Source organism: Xiphophorus maculatus, chromosome 4 (genome assembly GCF_002775205.1).
Source record: "Xiphophorus maculatus strain JP 163 A chromosome 4, X_maculatus-5.0-male, whole genome shotgun sequence".
In the NCBI taxonomy this organism is placed as follows: Eukaryota; Metazoa; Chordata; class Actinopteri; order Cyprinodontiformes; family Poeciliidae; genus Xiphophorus; species Xiphophorus maculatus.
In genome coordinates this window covers 19998046-20019020 of record NC_036446.1, presented here as the reverse complement: position 1 = coordinate 20019020, position 20975 = coordinate 19998046, and the positions used below count along the sequence as shown (strand labels likewise).

The following is a 20975-nucleotide window of genomic DNA, read 5'->3' as shown; positions in this document are numbered from 1 at the left end:
ACTTTAATCTCAGAATTCTGACTTTAATCTCAGAATTCTGACTTTAAACTTAGAATTCTGACTTTAAACTCAGAATTCTGACTTTAATCTCAGAATTCTGACTTTAAACTCAGAATTCTGACTTTAATCTCAGAATTCTGACTTTAATCTCAGAATTCTGACTTTAATCTCAGAATTCTGACTTTAAACTCAGAATTCTGACTTTAAACTCAGAATTCTGACTTTAAACTTAGAATTCTGACTTTAAACTCAGAATTCTGACTTGAATCTCAGAATTCTGACTTTAATCTCAGAATTCTGACTTTAAACTCAGAATTCTGACTTGAATCTCAGAATTCTGACTTTAAACTCAGAATTCTGACTTTAATCTCAGAATTCTGACTTTAATCTCAGAATTCTGACTTTAATCTCAGAATTCTGACTTTAAACTCAGAATTCTGACTTGAATCTCAGAATTCTGACTTTAAACTCAGAATTCTGACTTTAAACTCAGAATTCTGACTTTAATCTCAGAATTCTGACTTTAAACTCAGAATTCTGACTTTCTGATTTTAATCTCAGAATTCTGACTTTAAACTCAGAATTCTGACTATAATCTTAGAATTCTGACTTTAAACTCAGAATTCTGACTTTCTGATTTTAATCTCAGAATTCTGACTTTAAACTCAGAATTCTGACTATAATCTTAGAATTCTGAGTTTAAAGTCAGAATTCTGACTTTCTGATTTTAATCTCAGAATTCTGACTTTCTGATTTTAATCTCAGAATTCTGACTTTAAACTCAGACTTTAATCTCAGAATTCTGACTTTGTGACTTTTTTTTTCTTTTTCGGTGGCCCTCATCCTCTTCCGTATCCTCATCTGTAAGAAAGAGTCAGATTTTAAAGAAAAACTGTATGACTTTCAGATCTTGCTTTACATCACTTTTTAGGCATTACTAAAAAATAACTAAAAGTAATACATAGTCCTACCAATTGTAATTTTTGATCAGAATTTATGCCTTACATTTTCTGTCAAAGCTCCAGATAAAAAATAAATAAATACTGGGTTATTCCCCACCATCGTCTTTCTTTCAGCGACAATCATTGCAGGATTTATGTCATAGTTCTACCATTTCTAGGGTAATGTGTGTGTCTTCATCAATAAACATTGAATGAGTCTTGACTTGCATGGGGTGAAAGGTCGCTTTCAAACCTGACTTGGTTAGACTGGAATGGGCCAGAATTCCAGCAAACTATTATAAACAGCTCAGGGAAGGAAATCAAATCTGATCTAAGGCTGCAGCTTAAAATGTGGAAAAAGTGACTTTCTGAATGCACTGTAATGTATGCATGCAAGTTTATATTTCAGTTTCACCATCTACTGAAAGTGATTTACAATGAAACATTGATAACGCACAGAAATGTGAATACTTTGATTACTTCCATGGTCATAAATTTCTCATTAGGCTAATTCATATATTCAGCAATGCTTCGCAGTATTTTAAAAATGTATTACAGCACTATTATAGAATAAATAAAGTGCATGGCCGTATTGAACAGAACCAGCTACTGTAGATGATGCAGCATCTGCAGTGGCTCATTCACAGGAGAGAAAGTTTTATTTTTAATAATTATTCCATGTGTATTTGCGTCAAATACGCAAACAATCCCTTCAAATGTGTTAGTTTTGGGACAATTAGGAGGATGGGCTACTTCCTGCAATCTCTGGCGAGGCGGGTTCCACGCTGTGACTTGTGTTTGTGTTCTCCCTGGTGCTCCCCCTCATGTTCCTGATACGTGGCTGTTTGGGAGAGCCGCGGTGTGGATCCCCGTCCGCCCCGCAGCAGCAGCAGCAGCAGCTGGGAGTCTGCAGGAACTCAGGCTGCTATCCATCAAGGTCTGGATGGCAGGGACACACTGGTGCACAGACTGTCGAAACAACCACGAGGTATGTACATAAAATTAGCCATCGTTCAGATTGTACTTTTTGGGGTAGGGAGGTTTTTCAACAAGTTTTTCACGGCAGTAAGTTTGTGAAACTGGTGCTAGCTGTCGGAGAGCAGCCGCTGTTAGCATTAAACTGTTTGAGGAGCTAATCTCTTTAGCAAACTCTGTCCGACTACATTCCTCCGCCTGCTGCTGCTAGCCTGCTAGCTCCGAGCTGCAGACCCCAGGGCTGGTTACTACACATCATCAATCGCAAACCTAGTTCACCTCACTTTCTTTTGTCACTTTAGCATAATGGCGTCCCAAGTTTTTCCAGCTCCTTTGCTGCTGCAGCTCGACTGTTTTTAATCAACACTCACTCCACGTGTTTTCGCCAACTCTCAAACTCTCAGACGTGACATTTCGGAGTTTGTAATGTTTAATAGTAGGATAAATCCACGCATCCATTTTACATCTAATAAGTTAAAAATAAAGGTGGTCGCCTCAGCTGGTCAGACGCCCTGAAATGGGTAATGGAAAAAATTGCAAATAATCATCTACCGAGAGGAAGTCCGTCTGGAAGTCTGCTCCTTCTGGAGTTTTCTGTCTGCCTCGTATCTCTGCAACAGCAGTCAGGTTTATTAATGTTTTGAAGGTTTACCGTCAATATTGGGTTCAAAAGTGTCCTTTACTGCACAGATTTTGTTGCGCTGAGTACAGATTAAATAAATAAACGAGGTTTTTGTCGATATTTTGGTTGTTATGGCAACCGACAGAGCAGGGATTTTGTGCTACATATCAATTACCTCTAAACGTGGATGTGGGCGTGACGTCATCCCTAATTTCACTGTTTCTAAAGTTGCTGTTTTATATGCACAGATGTTCACAATTGGAGGATTTGCAGTTCAGAGTTTGCGAAAGACTTAAGGAGACACAAGCTGCCGGAAGTGTGAAAAAAAGTTTACATACCATATCTGTCAACTTTTAAAAGCAAGACTGCAATTTTGGATTTTTAGGTTGAGTTTGGTGGGGAAGCCTCTAAACTCTCCTTCTTGAAACTCCAACTTCTACTGAAGATCTTGTTAAGTTCTGCAGTTTCAGCCTGGGAAATTATAATGTCTATGTCAAAACAAATCGTCAGCATCATTAAACTTAACATTTCAACTAATTAAGCAGTGCTAGTGGGAAGAAAAATGAAAATCCTTTTTTCATGATTTTGTTTTTGTTATGATAAAACTCAACAAAATGTAAAAAAAAAAGCCATTGTGGGTTTAACATGACTATCAATATGAGGTTACCTCTAAAGCTGAATTATATAGGGTGATACTCGTTGTGAAATGTTTGAGAATCATTTCTTCAAAGGAATACAACACAATGTACTATTTAAATTGGGGTCAGTGTCTGTTCATGACTATTTAAAATGTCCAAAAAAACAGTCGTACGTTTATTTGCTCTCCAATTTACTGTTATTCCACTAAAAACAAACCAGAAAAATCAAGCAAATTCCAACTAGAGAGGTTTCTATTTAAAAAGTACACTTGAACAGGTTCCATTTCGAGAGATGTTTTATAACTTTTTACATATTGTGTCATCATAAACAGCCTTCTTAAATAACACTCGAGATTAAAAGTTGCAGGACAGTCTCTCTTCAACCCAAAGCATTTCAAGTTACTGAATGTACAAGTGGATTCAGGTTATTATGAATGGCAGTCAGCAGACCAATTTAAGAGCTGATGTTGAATGATTTTTAATAATTCACAAGTTATGATCCTCCTGAATATGGGTCAGTTCTGATCAGTAAGTGATGGATCAACGTATCTGCTTAGCTGGCAGCATTCCTGCTGAGCTTTGAACTCTCACTGAAAATCATCATTTGGATTTCCGCTGTCGTTTTCAGCATTCACAGCAAAAAACAAAGTTCACAATAAGGATATCTTTTCAGCCATATTTTAAAAAAACACCTCCCACTGTAAGATGACCATTGTAAGCATTGTAATCTATACTTTTAAATGTAGATATAACCTGTTTGTTGTTAAGAGCAAACAAAAAACATCACTATTGTAGTTTGACTTCCTTAAATAGGGCAAAACCAATAGAACAAGTCAACTTTTGTTAAACTTCGCTGTTTGACAAAACATTAGCACCTAATGTGTTAATGATCTTTTATGAAAGTTTGCACCAGTTTCTGATTCATGCATGCAGTTGTCATATAATTATAATCGCTTATCCTTAGTGTGTCACTTTGTGCTTCCTTTTTTCTGTCAATTAACTATTTTTAAATCTACTTCAAAATTGTGATCATTTTGACAACCCTGCTAACTAATTTAAAACGGTTTGATGCCAAAATCTGAAACAAGAAACATTCAGCAGGTATAGAATGTACACGAGAAATGGCAGTAGAAATGATCGAATCCATTTTTATTATTTTATTCTTTTATAAACTAGGGATTTGGAGGCAGATTTGGTAGTTGGTAGTTGCAACCAGTTTGATGTAAAAGAGCCACAAAGAAAGCAAAATCATTCTTCAGTGGAAGAGGCTTTTCAAAGACAGAGGAAGACATGTCAGATCAATGACAAAACCAGAGACGTGCTTGTAGTTTTCTTTGACATTCTCTGAATTCCTCTGAGATTTCATCTGGTTGGAGTAAACGGTGAGCTCCGAGCCTACTGCTGGAAAATCCAAGAGTTTATTGCAAACAACCAGAACGCTGGCTTGCATGTCATCAGATATCCAGCTGAAAATATTTTCACTGAAAATATTATCTTTTTCCTTTTTTTGGCTGCAGCAAACAAGTGGTCTGCATTTTAATGCGATAAGGAGATCTAGCTCTATTTGTGGACGTACACCTGCAGAGCGCTCAAAGCACAGCATCAAAGGCGATTGTTGAAATGAGAAACTGCTTTTGCTTTTTATGTGCCCAGAATTTCTACTGCGCTGTTACCGCAGTCATATATTTTAAAAAATCTAAATTCACTAAGAACTACCGTTTAATTCATTTGCAACCTAACAAATTATTTATTTTCTTTTTAATTATTGATTGGTATCGGGGGGGGGGGGGGGGGGGGGGGGTTGCCTTCAGTGACATTAGAATTCACCTTTTTGAATTCAGCAGATTTAGACATTTGAAATGGTAATTTAGTTTATTTTGTCATATCTACTCTTTTGTTACAGCATCACAGGCTCCAAGTGTTTTTTGGGCTGAGAGACGGATGAAAGGTGGAAGCTGTTTAAGGCCCAGCTGGGCTGTCGCTGCTCTGTTTGTCCCTGCTGCTCTGCTGATGCTCACCTCCAGGGGAGCATCAAGCAGCCAGAAGATGACACAATCCTCTATGGCTCATGCGACGGCTACAGCTGCGGGACCGGGTCCCAGTCTGGCAGATGACCTCCCTGGCCTGCAGGCGGTCGCAGACTTTTTAACCAGTGAACACACGCATGTATGGCTCCTGTCCCTGGTGGGGTCAGTCGCTGTGGGCCTCAGCGGGGTTTTCCCTCTGCTTGTTATTCCTATTGAAGCAGGAGCTGCCCTCAAAACTGAAGGTAGGATCAGGAATATATAGTCCTAACTCAATAGCTTAACCATGATGCAATTTATTCATGACTGTTTTTTTTTTTTTGTTTAGTCCAAATCAAGCTTTACATTTTAAGTTGTTTTTTTTCTCCAACATTAACTCAGATTGAACCACGTTCTTGCCAAACTGGGAAATTCCTGTTTTTATTTTGAAAGCAGAAGTGTTCAGATTCAAATGTCTGTAGCAACCTAAAGAAGTGTTCCTGTTTTTGTTATCAATTTAATTGCATAAATATGTTGTAAAATAATCTTCCCAAGATGTGCTGTTGCTTCTCTTTAGCTTGTTTGGATGCTGTGACACCTGCGTGATTTTAGTTAGCATTTTTTAGCATCTGTTATATGGGTCAGGGAATTATTCAATGTTAGGGATATTTTTTAGATGCAGAACCAGCGGATCTTTGAATTTGTGTTATGAGGAGCCCAAATTCTCCCAAAAATATGAAGGATTGGAGCAAGAGGGAGAGGGAACTGTGTTCAGGTTTACTTCTTCTTTCTATCTTCTTTGTAAACATGGAAACACTGAAAGAAAATGGAGTAAACAGGCTGCTGGTTCACACATCTGGAAAATGATAAATCCATGGTTGCAGAAACATAATAATATAATCCAGACTTCTGATGTGTCTCTGAACTGGTTGACAGATTCACCAGTTTGGAGTATCTGTCAAAAAAGCACAAGAAGCAGCTTTTTTCAGTTTCTTCTGTTTTGCTATAGAGCTGCTATAGGAAGCCATTCATATCCACTACAATTATTCAGAAATTACAATCTGCAATAACTTATTGTCACGTTCATCTACTTAAGCATTCTCAAACTGAAAAATAAGAGAGAGACAAGAGAGTTTTAAATTAACTTGCAAGGAGAACTGACAGGAGCGTGCTTCAGTTCTCCCCCCAGCTCCTCCCAGCCCCTTTTTTTTATTTCCTTAGGTCAGTCCTAGTTACATAGCCTATTTAATTATCTTGAGTTAATCACATAGCATAGCTGCTTCTTCTGTTCTCTTGAGTCACAGGTGTGTTGCACCTACAAGCTGCCGTAATGTAGAGTGCAAAGTTCAGAGTTGTTGTTTACTTCCTTCTGTAGAAACAATTCATTAACTGATGAACCCACAGAACAACGAGGTGTCTTGTGCATCCGTGGTCTCATGTACAGTTCCTCTGTCTCTGGTTCATAAACTTTGACCCTTAATCATCCATTGTTTATTCTGCCACGTCAGTTATCACTCTTGCTGCAGACCATCTGGAATCAGCTCCCAATTTGACACGCTTAGATGTCTTCCTGCAAGCATCTCTCACAAGGCACACATTCCAGAAGCAAACAGACATAGAGTATTTATATTTGTATTTAATTTAAACTTATCACTTATAAATTTTTATGTTTCCTAATTACTATTATTACTACTATTCTTTTTTTAAAGGTGTAAGATTCTATAAATAGTAGTTTCTTTTTTTCTTTCTCCCATCCATATTTTACAATTGAATAGTCTTGTGATGAATCTCATCCCCACACTAGAGAGATTTTGTTTCCAGTGGGATCAACAGATGTTTCTGGTGGAAAGCAGGCAGCTGCATCCTAAATTTTCAAGGCTTCTTATAGCACACAGCTTGAAGTGAACTATTAGCACAACCCAAATATGAACGCAGCTGCATGTTTTCTAAACAATTATAGTGTGCAATGATGCAAGTTCACAGCTTTTTCTTTTTTTTTTCTTTTTTTTAAGATTCTTATTTACAGTAAAGAGTTTCCTGTTCTGAGTGGGAAGAGCTTCAGCTGCCAAGTGCAACAACATTGAACAGAAAACGCTTTTAAGCTTCTTCCATGAGGCTAGATTCAAACACAATGGTGCTTTATGTTTACATTTAGCTTGATGCCCACCTGGAGCCAATGAGTTTAGTTTATCTCAAGTTTTGTATTTAACATCATATTTTTCTTTGGGAATTATTTACCTTTTGAGACTTTGCTTTTTCATTAATACATATACTATCTATTGCAATCCTTGGTTATTGATGATACTTGATAATTCCTTCTAAACATGAGTTTGCATACAGAAAATATCTACATGTAATAATTTATATATCCAGCTTAATCCAGACTTGTAACTTCTAAATGATTCTGATGACCTACTGTACACTTTCCTTGTGCTCTGTGACCCAACCAAAGTCACTTTAGGTGAACCAGAGGGCTGAAAGTTTTGACAGGCCCCACCCACGCTAACGTGGCATTCCAGAAGTATTTTAGGCTGAGGGCTGAGAAATGCAGCCACACCAAGGTTAAAGTTTCCGTGAAATGTTATTATAGGTAATGCATGGTGAGCCAGAGATGCTACTGCGCATTTAAATGCCTCATATGTTGAAATGACAACAGCCTGGCTGAAAAGAGATGCTAATTTATCACAATCTTTGTTAATGCTGTAAATGCGTATTTTAAGCCAATCATAAACTGCATTTAAAGCTAAAACAGCACGGAGATTGTTGTTAATCATACCTTGTCATAATTGGTACCTTGTTTCTTTGCCAGCTGGATGCCAGAAGCTGAAGCAACTCTTGAGCTTTGCTATTGGTGGTCTCCTTGGTGACGTGTTTCTTCACCTCCTTCCTGAAGCGTGGGCGCTCTCTGGCCCTCCAGGTGGGTCTCAGAGTCACAGGTTTTATAAATATATTCATGCTCTAACAAGGAATCCCTCTTGTAAGAAAAAAGACTGGTTCATTAAAGAAAGAAAATAGCATTTATACATTCCTTCATTCAGGTCGGTGGCAGTTTTTAGAAGCAGTGTGTTGGCTGCATCGCCAGATCTCTAGTGTACATCTCATGCCCACATATTTACTGTCTGTGCTGTCTTTCCAGCTAGCAAACACAACCACTACATGACCCAAGGCTTGTGGGTACTCATTGGTCTGTTTGCCTTCCACCTCCTGGAGAAAATGTTTCCAGATCAAGACGGCCTCGAGGATGCCCCCTCAAATTCAGACCTGAATTTTAACCTGTCTGTAAGTATTTCTGTTGTTTCTTTCTGTCTCGCATGTCGACACAAGCCTTCACATATTTCCTTTTGTTGGCATTCTCTGTGCAGATGCTATGATGCTTAGTCTGCACATCTGTCAGTTGCGTTTTGAAGACTGCCGTGTCAGATGACCCGTAGCACACCCGGGAGTTTACAGCAGCAGCTACACATTTGGGAAGAAATCCCTATTGATTTTCTTGCCTGCCTTATAAATGACTCAAAAAGCAAGTGTCAGTTTAATGTTTAGCCTCCTGCCTTCTTAAAAATAGGCAAAGCAGCTTTTCATCTTTTTATTTAAGATCGTATTGCAAATGAATATGGCCAGGCTGCTCCTATATTCTCATTGCCAGTGTTTGTACTCTTCTATTGTGCACGGCTGCTCACTCTGTGTGTATATTTACCCAGGTGAATCATCTACTTCAATCCAGTCATCCAGTCAAAGGCTAAAAGCAAAAGAAGTGCATTTATCAAAGAGCCACTTAACCCTCAAAGATACTGTATTTGTAGCTCACAGATTTGAAACAGCTGTTCATATTTGTATTTAGTTTCTCACACAGAGATGAGATGCCATGTTTAATATACATAAAAGCATGGGCGTATTAATTTTTAAAGTGAATGCATTTTATTCACATTTTATGTTGCGTCTATAAAGTAAAATAGTTCATGCTAGGTCTGTAAAAAAAGCCTTGTTCTGTATGTTTGTAGAGGCAGAATACACATTCCGTCAAGTCTTTCTAATGCCAGTGAGGGAGAAGATTGAAATCCACGTCTCAGCTCCTCTCCTTGTGTCTATTTTTAGTGCAGGGGATGAAGCAGCTGCTTCAGCCATTTCGCTGTCCACAGGAGAACACCGCTTTTAGGCAGAGGCAACAATAGACATGGACAGAGATTTACAGCAAAAGGGGGAAGCTAACTGTGTTCTCCTAAAACGTTAAGCATTGCAAGAACAGTAACAAGGTGCATATATTTTGTAGTGAATCATGCCAGTGTTTTGCATCGATGCATCGTTTTTACATGAAACTTACACAGTGCTTTAGATTGGAAATTTAGCTCCCTTCTCTTGGAGGTCATTAATAGCTGTAAAATTCATCACACTTCATTACTTCCTCATGCTTCAGTCACTGAAATGGAGCAACCATTTCCTTGTGGCAACCGGAGGACCGCAGGTTATTTCCTTCTTGCTTTATTTGAGCTCCAGTCCAAATGACAACATAAGTGGTTTCTAAATGATGGAACAGGGAAGTTGGCTATTCTCAGAAAACAGAAGCGCTAGCACAAAATAAATGTAATGGCTGAATCCTTGTAATGCATATCAAAAGCGACCGTAAGTTAACTGTGTGCTGCTTTGCAGTATTTAGAGTCCCACTAAATTGCAATTTTTATGTGACTGGTTACGCTGGGAGCTTTACGATTCTACTGGGAGGACTTTCTTTCCGAGTTTCTTGCATCTCTTTTGATGAGCGCACGTGTTATAAAAGTTAAGCGTTGTTTTTCTCCACAGTCAAGTTCAGCTTTCGCCGTCAAAGCGGAGGCATCACTCAGAAACGGACACCATGCTGAGTCATGGAAATCCTCCAAGCTACAGAGTCTGCAAGACAGCTCAGAGAAAATTAAGGTAATGCTGACAACCAAAGCATATCCCAGAATATGATGAAAAATGGGGCAACAGTAGGGATAAACAGTTAACTTTGATGTGGGTTGCTTATATAAGATGCTTGTATTTATTAATTATTTTTGCCTGACTAAACAGCAATATGAAAGTACAGGCAATAAAAAAAAAATATTTCCCCTCTTACAAATTTTTAAAAGTATTTCAGATTATAAAAATTTTAATGTACGAGACGAATAACATCAGTGAATACAAAAAGAAGATGTCAAATGATGATTTCCATATTTTAAGGAGAAAAAAGCTGCCAAAGTCACCTTCCTCTCTGTGTGGAAAAGTAAACTCCCCCTAAGCTTTTTGCATCTATTTACTGCTTTTTTAAACAACAGTAGACATCAAGAATTTGTAATAGGTGGCAATGAGTCTTTGACATCAGTTTGGATTAAATTTTCCCCACTCTTTTTTGCAAAGTGTTTTTAATTCAGCCATATCAGGATATTTTTTTTAAATTAACAGCTTCTGAATCGGATTTAAGTTCCGACTTTGACTAGACGACTATAAAACTTTCATTCTCTTGCGTCATTCAGCGGTGGACTTGAAAATAAGCTTTAGATCAGTGTCCTGCTGTATTAACAAGGTGCTAAAGGTTAAAGGTCACTGAGTGAAGGCGGCACATTTTTCTTGAGGACTTTCTGCTGAGAGCATTGAGAGTTTTATCAATAACAGCCAGCTATTCAGCTTTAGAAGCAACAAAGCAGCTCCAAACCATCACTCTTACACTACCATGCTTTACTATAGGCATGATGTTTTCTTTCTTGTTTTTTTTTTCGTTCTTTAGTCCATGTAGAGGCACACACTTTCCAAAAAAAGAAAATACTTTTGTCTCATCAATTTGCAGAATATTTTCCCAAAAGTTATTAGTCAAAAATAAGTTCTGGTGAAATTGAAATAGGTGTCAAATTTATTTTGGTTAGTAATTTCATGGACGTCTTCGTTGTCACTTTTATGAGAACAGATTTTAGCTGAGGCTAGTTGGGTTCCTTAGTGTTTCAAAATGGTTGCTTTGTGAAGTCATTGATTTGTTGTTTGTACTGTCTGAGTAATTTTGGTCGGCTGGTCAATAGTGACCTCTGTTCCATGTTTTCTCCATGTGTGGACAATCACTGTCATTGTTGGTCAGTGGAGTCCCAAAACCTTAGAAGTGATTTTTGCAACTCTTTCCAGACTGTTAATTATATGTTTCAAAAATATTTTCTTGATTTTATTTTAGGTCAAGTCATGACATGTTACTTTGTACATTTTGTTGCCTGCTTCATTTGGTCAAACAGCTTCTATTCAAGTAATTTATTGCAACTACAGGCCACGCAGTAATCAAGCCTGTGGTTATATAACTTAGCCTGAGAATGTGGCTAAAGACAATTAAGAATTAATTCATTATGTAAAAAGATGAATAACTGTTTTTTGTGAGTATTCAAGAGATGTTTATCTGATATTGTTAAAATCACATTTTAGGCTGATTCTTAGCATGAGGTACTAAAGAGGTCCATTTTTTTTTCTTTAAATTTGACAGTTTTTCATACATCTGTTACAGACAAGTGGATACCTAAACCTTCTGGCCAACTGCATTGATAACTTCACCCATGGACTGGCAGTAGCTGGAAGCTTCTCAGTGAGCAAGAAGGTAGGATTTTATTTCACAGTTTTTCATCACCCCTGTAAATGTTAGTATTTTAAGCTGTGTCAGCTCAAAAGCTCGCCAGGTTTGTTTATTAGGCCCGAGCAGCAAAGCGCTGCGAAGGCCTATTGTATCTGTACTGTTTCTTATTATTACGATTCCCCCTAAAGAGGAGCCTTTTTGGGGGCTTTATCATATTCAAAAACTCACCAAACTTGGCGGTGGCGACTAGAAAATTTAAAAATTTTGAATTTTAAGGTTGTCGCAAAAATCGCAAAAAAAATTGCTCAACGGCGGCAACTAGCAATTTTCTGTTGACACAATGGTATGAACGTACTTCATCGTAGAGACATGAAATTTGGTACACTTGTAGAGCTCACCAAAAGACTCAGAACTTACATTTAATGTTATAAGCCAACTATCACAGGAAGTCGGCCATTTTGTATTGAACCTCCATTTTTTACCTCGATTTTGACGTTTACAGCCTTTGCATTTGATCGAACTCCTCCTAGGGATTTCGATTGATCGACTTCAAACTCGGTCAGTCTGATCATAAGGCATGTTTGATTTAAAGTTATCAAATTGGTGAGTTTTGGAGCATGTTGAAGGGGGGTTAGCAGGGGTCAAAGTTCACCTACTCGCCATGTAACACAAAACTCTTATATTTCCTATACAAAAACACATAGAGGTATCAAACTTTCAGTGATTGATCGTCATCGGGTGTCCTAAAATACCCTGTGGTGAAATGATGATATCACTTAGGCCACGCCCCCTGAGAACAGGAAGTGTCATGTTTTACTGTGAACGGTCGCTATCTTAGCCCTTTGACCTAATCAACATGAAACTGTGTCCAGAGACAGAAGACATGTTGGTGTGTTGTGGATTCCAACCCCGACCGGCTTTGACATAGCAGGTGGGCGTGGCGAAGTGACCTGTAACGCCGTTGCCATACGTTTGGCTCTGAATTCCACAATTTCGGGCCCAGCTGCTCCAAACTCACTAGGATGGATCCTTATCCACCCACCGACAGGAATTCATAACAAAATTTGGTGGGCGTGGCCTAATTTCTCTATAGCGACCCCTAGAGTATTTTAAATGAACAGCCCTAAGCCATGCTTTAACCTAGAATTACGAAACTTGGTACACATGTGTATCTTGTCAGGACGTACAAAAAAGTCTCTTAGAGCCATGGTCGAAACCCAACAGGAAGTCGGCCATTTTGTATTGAAGGTCCATTTTGGACCTCGAGTTTGACGTTTACAGCCTTTGCATTTGATCGAACTCCTCCTAGGGATTTCGATTGATCGGCTTCAAACTCGGTCAGTCTGATCATAAGGCATGTCTGATTTAAAGTTATCAAATTGGTGACTGTATGAGCTTGCTGAAGGGGGGTTACCAGGGGTCAAAGTTCACCTACTCGCCATGAAACACGAAACTCTTATATTTCCTATACAAAAACACATAGAGGGACCAAACTTTCTGGGATTGATCGTTATCGGGTTACCTAAAATACCCTGTGGTGAAATTATTTTTTTACGTAGGCCACGCCCCCTGAGAACAGGAAGTGTCATGTTTCACTGTGAACGGTCGTTATCTTAGCCCTTTGACCTAATCAACATGAAACTGTGTCCAGAGACAGAAGATATGTTGGTGTGTTGTGGATTCCAACCCCGACCGGCTGCGATGAAGCAGGTGGGCGTGGCGGCGTTGCGAACGCCGTCGAATTTCGTTTGGCTCTGAATTCCACAGTTTCGGGGTGAGCTGCTCCAAACTTACTAGGATGGATCCTTATCCACCCTCCGACAGGAATTCATAACAAAATTTGGTGGGCGTGGCCTAATTTCTCTATAGCGACCCCTAGAGTATTTTAAATGAACAGCCCCAGGCCATGCTTAAACCTAGAATTACGAAACTTGGTACACATGTGTATCTTGTCGGGACGTACAAAAAAGTCTCTTAGAGCCATGCTCTAAACCCAACAGGAAGTCGGCCATTTTAGATTGAAATTCATTTGACCTCGATTTTGACGTTTACAGCCTTCGTATTTGATCGAACTCCTCATTGGGATTTCGATTGATCGGCTTCAAACTCGGTCAGTCTGATCATAAGGCATGTCTGATTCAAAGTTATCAATATGGTGAGTTTTGGAGCATGTTGAAGCGGGGTTAGCAGGGCTCAAAGTTACCCTGTGATCGACTGTGTAATATGTAATTACAAAGGGGATCCTTTGTCATTCCGTAGGGCAATGCTGCCCTCTGGTGTCGAATAACTGAAATTACTGAAATAGTTTCATTATTTCAGTAATTCGACACCAGAGGGCAGCATTGCCCTACGGAATGACAGAGTTCAATTTTGTAATGTAGAAAAAAATTAAAAATTTGTAATTCTACTGTGAACGGTCGATAGCTTCTGCACCAAACTTTGCACGAGTGACCCTGGCGGGATCCCTGACGACCCTATGTCATCATATTATGACGTCATCTAAGCCCCGCCCCCTCAGAACAGGAAGTGTCTTTTTTTTCCTTGGAAAGCTCCATTTATGGCTCTCTTGACCTAATCAAGGTGATTCTGTGTTGGATGACAGATAGGAAGTTGGTCTCGCTTGCTAAAAAGTGCCAAGAGTTTTCAATGGCGGCAACGCCGTTCGTATACGTTTGCCTCTACATTCCACATATTTTGACCGAGCTGCATCAAACTTTGATTGAGTAATCCTGGTGGGATGCCCGTCGATCCTACGTCATCATATTATGACGTCATCTAAGCCCCGCCCCCTCAGAACAGGAAGTGCCGTTTTTTTCCTTGGAAAGCTCCATTTATGGCTCTCTTGACCTAATCAAGGTGATTCTGTGTTGGATGACAGATAGGAAGTTGGTCTCGCGTGCTTTAAAGTGCCAAGAGTTTTCAATGGCGGCAACGCCGTTCGTATACGTTTGCCTCTACATTCCACATATTTTGACCGAGCTGCATCAAACTTTGATTGAGTAATCCTGGTGGGATGCCCGTCGATCCTACGTCATCATATTATGACGTCATCTAAGCCCCGCCCCCTCAGAACAGGAAGTGCCGTTTTTTTCCTTGGAAAGCTCCATTTATGGCTCTCTTGACCTAATCAAGGTGATTCTGTGTTGGATGACAGATAGGAAGTTGGTCTCGCGTGCTTTAAAGTGCCAAGAGTTTTCAATGGCGGCAACGCCGTTCGTATACGTTTGCCTCTACATTCCACATATTTTGACCGAGCTGCATCAAACTTTGCCTGAGTAATCCTGGTGGTATGCCCGTCGATCCTACGTCATCATGTTATGACGTCATCTAAGCCCCGCCCCCTCACAACAGGAAGTGCCATTTTTTTCCTTGGAAAGCTCTGTTTATGGCTCTCTTGACCTAATTACGATGATTCGGATGATAAACTCTGTCAATGCTCGCTGCTGGCTGAACCCTGTGGGCGTGGCCAAACGGCGAATATCAGTCCCTCGCCATATACATACGTTTGGCTCTAATTCACACATGGATCATCCGATTGGCGCCAAACTGGATATGTATGACCTTTGTTCACCTCTAAAGAGCCCAACGGGTTTGAGATGTAATTTGACTCCACTGCGCCCCCTAAGTTAATACATCGGCCGTATCTCCTCGACGCATAGACCAATCTGCACCAGATTTTTCGACAGTCGTCGGGGAGCGCCGCCGAACGCATTCACGCCTGTCGCCCGGTGGACGGGCGGGGAAAATGCGCGACAGCTTCTGCGGCGGCTAGCGGGCGGCGATGCTGGAAACTGCGGCAGAGCTTCTGCGGTGGGGAGCGGGCTGCGACTCTGGAAAACGCGCGAGAGCTTCTGCGGTGGCCGGAACCCCCGCGGTGGCCAATAGGCCGGAGCGGCGCTTGCTGCGAGGGCCGCCCGAGGCTGCTTGCAGCTTTAATTTTATTTGCATTTGTATGTGGGAGAGGCGGCTTCATTACCCTAGGTCAAATAATCCAAAAGGAACTGATGCTGAAAAGTCATAAGTTGGCCATTAGTGCAGAAATGCACAAAGAGAAAAAGACACTAACTAGCTGTGAAAGTTTGAAAAACCTCACTGTGTGTGGAGTAAAAATGTGCTCCAATCTGACTGATTAAAGAGGGGCAAACGATGCCAATGACTGATGTGCGAAGAGGTCCAAATTGATCTAATGTAGCAAAATAATAGAAAGATGAAAGGCATTATTCTAAGTCATGTTCATTTAAGCTGTTATATACCTGGCCATCTAATTATAAACCTCACCAACTGAGCAATTGTTTAAATACTCAAAGATATTCATATTCTGTCTGTTTCTTTTTTTCTAATACAAGCTTTTTTAAGAGGTGCATTTTAAACTCCAGAAACATGGATTTGTACCGCTTCAGTAGGTTACCGTGTATCTGCAGTTCTGGGACATGAGTCCAGCTGGAGAGACAGAAGGTTAACAGCATGAAGAATTGATCATTGTGCCAGAAAGGAAGTTGACTAGATATTTCAAACATGCGCATGCGAGACTTTACCAGCATTTTTTGTTTACTTATGTTGTGTTTGTCACAGTTGTCTTGTTGAAATATTCAAAATAAATTAAACAAAAATAAATTTTTAGTTAAATATAAATAAAGGACTTGCAGCTATACACGTTCTAAACTCTTATCCTTATTTATGTTTGTTAGACTCACTTAAAATAAGCAAATGGCTTAAACTAAATGATATAAATTAACCTTCTACCTCGTTTTACTTGTCTTACTTTTTTAATGTTTGAAGCATTTTCTCGTTATTCTTCTGTTTTACAAGAAATGGGCTTCAAACATTTCTGTTGTGTATAAATCACTTTGCTCTTGCCTTTTTTTTCTACCTCCCAGGTTGGATTCCTCACCACATTTGCTATCCTGCTTCACGAAATCCCTCACGAAGTGAGATTATAACGATTCTTCAATCCTGCACATTTCAATGTTTTCATTAGGAAATAAATTGTTTGCATATCTTGGAGCTTTATAACATATCTGGCTACTGGAGTCTTTGTAAACACAGTTGTTGTTTAGCTTTTTCTGCGTTGAGAGAAATGTCATCCTCCACAGGTGGGAGACTTTGCCATTCTGCTGCGAGCCGGGTTCGACCGCTGGAGCGCCGCCCGGATGCAGCTATCTACAGCTCTGGTTGGGGTCTTAGGAGCTTGTTTTGCCCTCTGTGCTCAGTCGCCCAAAAGTGAAGGTAGTAGAAGACTATTTTACACACAACAAAATATGTTATGAGCTGGGAATTATGTAAATTTGATTAGTTTATTCATGCAGACTTTTGTTGTTTTTGTAGAAAACTCCTCTGGCTGGATTCTGCCTTTCACTGCGGGGGGTTTCCTCTACATTGCCTTGGTTAATGTTGTGCCTGACCTGCTGCAGGAGTCCAGTTTAAGGTAAATATGAACTTAAAAGCCTGTAGGTCCAAATGAAACAAATCCATCAGGTGTACAGAGATGTCCAAATATTTTTTTAATAATCCCTTATTAATTCCTTTATATTTAGCCCTGAAGTAGCCAGATTTTATCTGTTATATTAATCTCAATCTGTGTTTTTTTTTTTTATGCTTTTGAGATGCAGTTTTTCTCTAGATTAAGACCACGTTTGTGTTTTTATCACACATTTCAGTCCAGTTTCTATTTAGAGATGAATTACTCTTTTACACAACTGGAGACTTTTGAATTATTCAGCCAAGAAAAGTCTTCTAAATTTGAAAAATGAGCCAGGATTGCACCTTTTGTTTTATTTTTATTTTTATTTATATTGACTCTAGTGGCCTTTATTGGAGAATGGTCAGACAGGAAAGTATATTACAAGAGCACTGGAGTATAAGTCACATTTATTTAGTGCTTGTCAAACCTGAGGGGAACCTTTTCCATGTTGATGATCTAGTTCAGTTACCTGCTTTTCAACGTACTTAATCATGACTTGAAAGTCTGCTGGCAGTTTCTGACTTACTAATGTCCATTCCCTAAATCAGAGTGGTCAGGAACGACTCCACTGCGCTCTTTACCGGTGGAGAGGAGCATCCAATGTGAATCTGGCGTTATAGGGCAGCAGTTATGTTGCATAAAGCAGTAACACTAGGGATTCCCTCCTCCAAAGTCATTTTTATTCATCTTCTTGGCATCTACTGGGGCGGGGAGACGTCACTGCTGCCTCTCCTAGCAACAAGTTTTAAAGTACCTAACTCTGGACTAGTTCCTCCATCTCAAGCCATCTTTCCTTCAGCACACGTTTAGCTTTCCTCTCAGCTGCAGACTGTAATGTTTAACGCTTGGCTCATGTCTATCAGTACGAATTAAAATGTAACCATCAGTTAAAAAATGTGTCATGTAGAGAAAAAAACACACACCAGACTATAAACCTCAAGACCTTCCAAACTATGAAAAATAGTATGATTTATAGTCCGGAAAATATGGTAGTCGTTTAATGTTAAAAAAATGAGTCCACAAACCTTTCTAAATCTGTTTTATTTATTTTTTATTTTTTTCAGACATTCCTTGTTACAAATACTGCTCCTCTTCTGTGGGGTTGGTACCATCGCTTTGCTCTCAGCCATTGTCGAGTGACCGTGGGAGGAGAACACTCTCTTGCCTTAAACACTACTACTGGATAGGAACCGTCTTCCCCACCAGCCTCTTACTCACAGAAATATACTGATGAGGAGATTTCTGGCATCACAGCCAAGGAACACTAAAGCAAATATCTGACAAGGAGCAGCACTTTATTTAGTGGTGACTGAAAGGAAGACTGTCGTGATCAGAAGACAAGATGTTTGTACTTGAACACTTTGAAATGTGCCATACTTAATCATCCAGAATCAGAAAAAGGTCTGTTTGGAAATCTGTTACCAAATTGTTTTTTAGACAATCACGATGCTTTGCACATACATTTACAACCAGGTACGCGTGACGTACAATCTCATAACTAACATAATAACTAGCAGAAGTTCATCTGATGCTTTTTTTTTTTAGATGTTATTCTGCTAGAACTGTTTGCTATCAGTTTTCATGTAGCTTCTGAATATTTATTGAATGGAAAACTGTTTAATCACTCCCTCTTGTTTTGTGTTGTATTATTTTCTACCAAGGAACTTTTATCTGTTTGCCTTTCACATACAGTGTAACCTGCACATTTTGAGCTAGTGCTCCTCACACAGCATTCGTCACAAAGAACTGCTTGTAGTAACATTTAATGAGAATACATTGATATTTGCTAAAACTTAAATTTCATTAAATTTTTGTTGCTAGCTATTTCTGGGAAACTAAGAATTGCTTTTAGAAAGTTGAAAACAGGGGATGATACATGTTTTAAAAGACTTTTGAAGAAATAAACTATAAATTATAGACAACTGTTTCAAAAGGATTGGTTTTTATATTTTGAAGAAAATATGCTAATAACTGCAGGGTTCCTACACAGTTTAAAAAAATATGAAATTTTGGGGAAAAAGAAACTTTTACAAGTCCAGATAAAAATAATAATAAAAACAAGATCTCTTACTGATTTTATTTCCTTTTCCAATGCCTAACTTTCCATCCATATTTCCTTCAATTCATTAATCTGTTATTTTATCCATCATTCATTGAACTGTCTATTGATTCATCCATTTCTCAATCTCTCACCAGCTGTTCTTCCATGTCTTTATCCATTCTTTGTGTTCTCCAGCCATCCATTTTACAGGATGTTTTTGTAGCTTTTAGCTATGAAGTCTGAAAATTGATATAGAAATATTTTAAGTAAATTCATAGTAAACATTTGTATTTATAGTTGAAAGCCCCTTTGAAAATATTAATAACTGGAAAAGCATGGCATTTCAGCATTAGTATTTTGGGACCCAACAATTAGGTAAAATTGATTATACTGATGGCAGAATTTAAGTCTAGTATGTATTGATCTGTTCCTTTCTGTGTACAGTTTGCATGTTCCTGCTGTGCATGCATACACACCAGCTTTCTCCCACCACCCACAGTGTTAGCAGGTCATTCAAAATTGCCTTTGGCAAAATTGTCCTTGTGAGCATCAGGGCACAAGTTAAATCAGCTCACAAGGCTGATTTAATATAAAAAAAATAAAATCAGCCCAATTTAAAAATCTGAAGTCAGCATTTTATGGTGCAAAAGACGTCATTTATAATGAGTCCCAAGTAGAAATCTGTGCATATTGTTTGCTGTGCACCTAAATATTAGTGAAAAATCTAATTTGTCTGGACTGAATCAATACACAATCCAAAGGGAAAGCATTAGTTTTTTCCACAGAGTGTGGAAAAAAACTCACACTTGTGCCCTGATGCTCACAAGTGTGTGCATGTGAGGTTGTTTGCCCTGTATAGACTGGTGACCTCTCCAGATTCTGGGTTGTCTCTTTCCTGTTTATAGCTTAAGATGAGCAGTGTCTCCTTTTACTCTAATGACTGAGTTTGGAAAAATATATGGTTGGATTTGCATAAAGATACACAGGGATATTTTATGGTGTCACATGGACCTTTCTGCATTAACATGTTCACTGCTAGAATAATCCTACTGCAAAGGGTGATAAATTGTCATATGGAAGCAAATGGGAGGGGGCAATGACTGTGTTCACACATTTCCAGTTTCAGCAGCGTATCTGGCAAGCTTATAATGCCATAACGACTCAGCAGCAGGTCGCCTTCCTTAGTCATCAGGCTTTGAGCAGCTTAATGTCTGTGGGAGCCTTCTTCAGTCACAGCACATAAAAACAACTATCACCACTTGCACTGCAGTGGAAGACCTAGAGCAGAAAACCGTAAACGCAGAGGCAGATGGTACATTCCCGTTCTTATGTCACCATTTACTCTAAGAATTAAAAGTCCTGCATTCAGATTTACATTGATGTGATACAGGCACACAGTCAGCTTGCGTAAGTCATGAGCAAAGCGTCGACCAGGAGTACGGTAAACAATTAAACTCATTCATCAACAGGATCCTGTAGGTTTCTGCCAGCATGAACACTTAGCTATTTGTAACCACAAAACATGAACATTCAGATAATTACCTCTCCAGATGCTGATTGACTCTTTGTTCAGATTGAAGGATGGATGAGTCAACTTTTGGTAAAATATATTTGCATGAAATCACAAGATAATAGTTTAAGCTAGTTTACATTCAGTAATATTACTGGAAATCTGGCAAGATATGAGAGAGGGTTGGTAAAGGTTAACTTTTGGCAAATAATGCGAAGAAGATAAAAA

General features: G+C 39.1%; 1 protein-coding gene across 1 annotated transcript; it reads left to right on the top strand.

The window, feature by feature from the left end:
• Positions 1 to 1715: 1715 nt before the first annotated feature.
• Positions 1716 to 19118, top strand: slc39a13 (solute carrier family 39 member 13). The gene is made up of 10 exons (XM_023332823.1): positions 1716 to 1929; positions 5080 to 5445; positions 7989 to 8096; positions 8316 to 8458; positions 9974 to 10087; positions 11670 to 11759; positions 16613 to 16663; positions 16829 to 16961; positions 17061 to 17160; positions 18261 to 19118. Exons 2-10 carry the CDS (start codon positions 5118 to 5120, stop codon positions 18334 to 18336), a joined length of 1143 nt encoding a protein of 380 aa, XP_023188591.1. The 5' UTR covers positions 1716 to 1929; positions 5080 to 5117; the 3' UTR covers positions 18337 to 19118.
• The last annotated feature ends 1857 nt before the right edge of the window (positions 19119 to 20975 follow it).